Genomic DNA, 5,604 nt, shown 5'->3' with positions numbered 1-5,604 from the left:
TACAAAATAAAAATAAATACATAATTATACTAAATAATTTCTCTAAATAACAAATTATCTGTAAACAATATATATTTACAATGATCCAAAAATACTATAATAGAAGTTAATTTTGAATATTCATACATCTCACACTAAATTAAGCATAGCTTTATCAAAATAAACATGAGATCACTTAGAATTTACTACTAATACTCTACGGAAAACTAAATTAAAATATTATATCCTACATAAATATCTTCTAATTAAAATTATTAGTCAACCGCATACATATATTCATTCTGAACACTACTCCATCTTAGCCAATAAACCACAATCATAAACAGATTAATCTTTATTATCATCCTCAATATTATCCTGCATAATTATATAGAAAAATAATTAAAAAAATATTTATAATGACATTTGTAATTATAAAAATAAAAAATTAAAATAATTATTTAACAAGGCAAAAATTCAGATATAAAATATAAATTAATTGTTCAGATATACTTAATTAGTTTTCAACATTGAGACTTTCATGGGGTGTTTTGCCTTTAATTTCCCTAAGGACAAATGTAGATACGAGCTTTCCACTAAACACACCTAGAATATATGCTTATCTTCTACCCTTAATTGGCTTAGAAATAAGCCAAATTCAAAATGTTAAAGTCATTCCTATCTTTTTGTTATTAGTGCTCAATCCACATATGATAGATCATGAGAAAGTAAAATAAATAAATTACTAGTGTTAGTTCTTTTTCATTGAAAAAAACGAGTGGTGTGACTTGCTTCCCTCAGAGACAATGGCCAACACGAGTTACTTACTGTGACAGTGTACTTGCTTCCCTCGGAAGAAGTTTTATTTGTGCTCGCATCTGGTTCTCTTTCTTGCTCGGATCGACTCTGCAGCAAAAGCATATGAACAAAGGAATTGAATGTTGCAATCAACATATCTTACCAACAACAAAAAATAATGATAACTGATAAGCATTCGAAAATAGTGTGCACTATGTCTCATGAAAAGTTAAAAATCAGATTAGATAGAATTGGACTTAGCTCAATTGTAGTTGTTCCCATTTAAAGATAATCGAAATCAGCACAATATTTTCATAACAATAATGCACATGATTGACAATTGATAAATTTAAGTTCATCTAAACATAACAATATCAATAATATTAAGTTATTCTTCTTCCTATCTAATTTACAACAGAACAGAGCATGCACAACACTTTATTCAACTGAACTATACATGTGGCATTGCAGCAGCAATAATTGATGCAACTCATGGTAAAATAAATATATTAATTCTCAGATCAAAATGTCCAAAGAGACTACCATAATGATGCAAATCCTTACTATAAGCATATTCTACCAATGGTTATAAAAACAGACCTTGATTGAGTGGAAGATCCCATCAGTATCGGCAAGAAGCACACCAACATCAGAAGCCTGGTCCTGTATGCAAAAGGGGTGACCAAAGGCAAGAGAGAACAATAATGAAACCAATATCACATTGCCAATGAGACATGCATCCAATATATCAATAATTATTTCATGATATCCATCGTAAATGCATGCCATTCAGCATGTAATTTAATCCATAATAATCAGTTTATCCCAAAAAAGTAATCCAGCTTCCTTAAGAATAACACTAATAACAACTACCAAACCTGCTGGTACTTGGTTTCCAATGAGAGAATAACACTAATAACAACTACAAACCCTAATAAAGCAAGATGCAAAATAATAAAGCAAAATGCAAAGCAAACTCTAACATAGTAAGAAGCAGAAATTACACAAGATTGTAAAACTCCAAATATCAGAACAACAAATCCTCAAAAAAATTACAAAAATAGATAAACCAGGCTGCAAAAAAATTTGGAAGTTGCTACCGTTTCTATATTAATGGTGGCATGAGAATGTCAAGATAAACCAACTGTAAAACAAGGAAAGAAGCAGTTCATATGGAAATTCATTAAACCAATTTGAGACAAAGCTAACTAGTTCTTAATTTAATCATTTCATCATTTTTCTTTGAAATAGCTCTCAATATCTCTCTCCGGAGAGTGCAACCCCTTTTCGTTGTTTGACATTCCTTAATAGAATATTGAACCAACACAGATTCTTTCTCTATTCCTGTTCAGCAGAGACAATAGTATCCTTAAAAACTAGCTCAATCTTGTTTCATACACCTAAAATTGAGACTTTCAACTTCTTAACTGAAGATTGCAGGTAAGTTTCTAGTGATCTCTTGTCATTATCAATACTACCTTGGCTTCCTTCTCAACTTTTGAAATACCCTTCTGAACAGAGCTATCATAGCTCACATAAGATCCAGGGAAAAAAGATGGGGAGGGGGGAGTTTTCCCACAAAAAAATCAGTTCTATAACACAGTAATGCCTTTAGACATGGAGATCAAGTAAAAGGAACAAACTTTAAAATGAAACAGAAAAACACACAAAAAAGATAAAAATGAAAAACTTATAAGAGAATGTAAGATAGGTCAAAAGCCAAGTTTTCTAGCCTTGTACCAGTTCGACATAGTTAACATAATTATATCATGTCAGTGTTATTGCTTTTGTCACCTCATATTATATATATAACAAAATGATTAAGGATTCTATTTTTCATCATCTATTACATTTTTACCATTTATTTTAACACCGTTGTTGTTGCAATCATGTCAATGAATCCAAGCATACCTTAGAACTTCTTAATAGAAGTAAACAGGACAAGCGTCCATTCTTTAAGCTTGACAGAGCACATGTGAGCAAGGAGAAAGTAAGTATCCAACTGCCTCTGTAATTTGAAGTTGATAACACAAAATAATGTCCTTAGTGAGAAGCAAAGAAAATAATCAAAAAAAATATTAGAATATATCTACCCAAGCTTCAGCACTTAACTGTCGAAGTTATTGCACCAGGATATAAATTGGCTTCAGCACTTCAGTTAATTATCTGCATTAACCCTTCATAGAACTTCATCATACATATTTTGAATTTATATCTCATTTTCCTGAAAATGTCACATGATGTTTTATTAGAAAAGTTGCAGAAAAGGAGGAAAAAATGCAATGATTCCTCCAATGCATGAAACTTCATAAAGAGAGGTTATCTGAGCAACAGATTCAGTAGAGAGGTTATCTGAGCAATAGATTCCTCCCTTAGTAATTATGAAATTGTAAACAAGTTTGAGTTTTACTTCTTGGGCTTCTTTTTTCTGAATATCTGAGCAATAGATTCAGTAGAGAGGTTATCTACATGTTGATACAATAGTCAAAGGTACAAAAAACTGCATTGCAGATTATATCAGTTTAATTAAATACCATAATAATCATTGGAAAAACAAGTTGCTATTTTCTTCTCATCCACATAGAGAAGCACCTACTTGAAAAGAAATCACATTCGCTATAGAAAATTAAATAAATGCAAATCAAACCTGAGAATGACTCCAATCTCTTAACTCACAGCAGCCTCCACATCATAAAGCAACAATAAAAATCATTGAGAGATTCAAAATTACAATAAATCCTGCCACAAAGTATACTAGTAAAAAGGTTTCCTTTTAGTCACAATTTAATATACCCTTCCCAATTCCCAAAGACGCCCTTCCTATAAGAAATATACTAGCAAATTCAAAGTTAAAAAGTTACTTAATAATCCCTGAAGACAACTCTAAAATTGGAACCAAAACTCCAACTCTGTTTGGCACTAAGGAATCAACTTGCTTTACTTGTAATCAAGCATTTCTTATAGCTGTCTTGTGCAAAAAAGTTAAATTAAAATAAGGTAGGTACATAGCTTAAATCAGTAGCTACAATGCAACTAAAAGAAAGAGTAATGCTAAACCTCAGAATCAAAAACACCAGAAAAGATGAAGCTCAAACATGTTCCAGTTATTCCATTTCCAGCACAAGGGCATGTGAACCCTCTAATGCACTTGTCTCATAAATTAGCACAACATGGCTGCAAAGTTATCTTGCAAGAAAATATGCAAGAGCTCATTGATAATGGAATCATGGATACCAATGGTAAGAGTTATAATTTTCACTCTTTACTCAACTTTACTATTTCGGATAAATCGCAAAAACTACTCATGCTAAATTTCATAGAATCTACAGAATATTGAGAACATTAGATCAGTGTAATAAATCAAGAGAGTAAAGAAAGCATAGTGGATTGGCAAAGTTAGCAAAAGCAAATGCAGATCATTAGATCAGTGTAATACATGAAAATTCTAAGAAATTGACTTGAAGGAGATGAATAAACACTTAAAAATATGTTCCTTTTGCTTCACTCAAATTTTAACTCCAGTTGGCACAGTCTCGGAGAAAGACCAAACTTTGAAATACTGAATTCAATGATAGGAATATTTAGGAACATGAAGCTCAACTCAAAACACATGAAATTAGTTAACAGATAGAGTGAAGAGGAGGTACCTATCACGGATTTGAACTTGTTCCATCATGGACGCCATTCTTTGCTGATAAGCTTCTGGAAGTGATTCCAAACCAGCTAACATGCTCTTATCCATGATTCAATTCAATTAAACTCAACCTAGTGTTCTTCATTCACATTAATCATATATGATCTGTTAAACATGATTTTACAATGAAATAATATGTTGAACTGATTATGGCGAGATATATGATCTGGTATTAATCAACCCAATTAATTAGCAGATGGATCAAAATCGAATTGAGAAAACTAATCCAAATAGAAACCAGAACCTGAAGAAGAGGTCTGGGGAGATTGCAGCAGAACTTTTCAAAAGAGAGAATTGCATCTGCACCCTTGGCGTCAAAAACGCCACCAATGAAACGCCTACAGAGACATCGAAATTGAAATTGAAATGAGAATGAAATGAAAGTTGGAGAGAGAGAGGGGTTGGGAGTACAAACAGGAAGTAATCGTAGAAGCCGAAAGTGAGGACAGGAACACGGCAAGCCCTAGCAGCGGCGGCGGCTTCAATTGACCCCAGGAGCGACGACAATGCACGGCGAAACAACCTCCTTCTTTCTCGCATCGCATCTTCGTCCTCTCCCTCCTCCGGACTCCCTCCTCCACGACGGCGATGGCAGCGGCTGCAGCGGCGTTGCAGCGGTGACCCCCTCTTACTCTCTGGTCTCTTGCTCGTGCTCTCATCTCTGTCTTCCTCCTCTCCTCCCTCTGGTTCACTCATTCTGAATCTGGGTGTGTGTGTGTGAAAGGGTGCGTGGCGAAGGTGAGCTTTGGAGGCAGGCAGGGTTTCTACTTCGCGATGGTGACTTTGGAGGGAATGGGGGGCGACGAGGGTTTATGAAAGTGGATGAAGGTGCTTTGGAGGTGAGTGAGATTTGGAGGGAATGGACAAAAATTTTACTAAGTGTCATCAGTTTGCCTTCAGGAAAAAGAGGAAAAAAATTACTAAGTGTTAAGTTTTTTGCTCTAGATACATTAGGCATCACTTTTAAAACGCATCCAAAACTTAACAAATAGGCTACTCTTTAAAAGTGTCTCCTTTGATACGAAAAATGAACCTATAGATATCAACCTACGGCTACGCTTTATAAGTGATTTCTATAATACCTAAGGCTACGCTTTTTAAATGATGCCGTATTTGTGTATCCTTTTCTCTTA

The 5,604-nt window shown here is 33.9% G+C and overlaps 1 protein-coding gene and 1 long non-coding RNA gene across 4 annotated transcripts; both read right to left on the bottom strand.

The window, feature by feature from the left end:
* Positions 93-2,874, bottom strand: LOC110270844. Its single transcript, XR_002360496.1, has 4 exons — positions 2,689-2,874; positions 1,378-1,440; positions 808-885; positions 93-357 (listed from the first exon to the last, which is right to left on the bottom strand). It is a non-coding gene; the product is annotated as an uncharacterized LOC110270844 (long non-coding RNA).
* LOC110270842 lies at positions 2,887-5,376 on the bottom strand. Of its 3 annotated transcripts, none has more exons than XM_021120441.1 (3): positions 4,887-5,375; positions 4,716-4,809; positions 2,887-3,001 (listed from the first exon to the last, which is right to left on the bottom strand). In XM_021120441.1, exons 1-3 carry the CDS (start codon positions 5,128-5,130, stop codon positions 2,932-2,934), a joined length of 408 nt encoding a protein of 135 aa, XP_020976100.1. In that variant the 5' UTR covers positions 5,131-5,375; the 3' UTR covers positions 2,887-2,931. The 3 variants fall into 3 exon arrangements, with proteins under 3 accessions (XP_020976100.1, XP_020976097.1, XP_020976104.1); XM_021120445.1 differs by lacking the exon at positions 2,887-3,001 and adding an exon at positions 3,747-4,576 and having other exon boundaries at positions 4,887-5,376; XM_021120438.1 differs by having other exon boundaries at positions 2,887-4,809; positions 4,887-5,370.

The sequence above is a fragment of the Arachis ipaensis genome, chromosome B01, assembly GCF_000816755.2.
Source record: "Arachis ipaensis cultivar K30076 chromosome B01, Araip1.1, whole genome shotgun sequence".
NCBI lineage: Eukaryota > Viridiplantae > Streptophyta > Magnoliopsida > Fabales > Fabaceae > Arachis > Arachis ipaensis.
This window is presented reverse-complemented; position numbering and strand designations above follow the sequence as displayed.

Coding starts and splice junctions, on each gene's coding strand:
- LOC110270842 (XM_021120438.1), bottom strand. CDS start 5,167: ATGAGTGAACCAGAGGGAGGAGAGGAGGAAGACAGAGATGAGAGCACG. Junction 4,810..4,886: donor GGCTTCTACGATTACTTCCT/GTTTGTACTCCC, acceptor ATGTCTCTGTAG/GCGTTTCATTGGTGGCGTTT.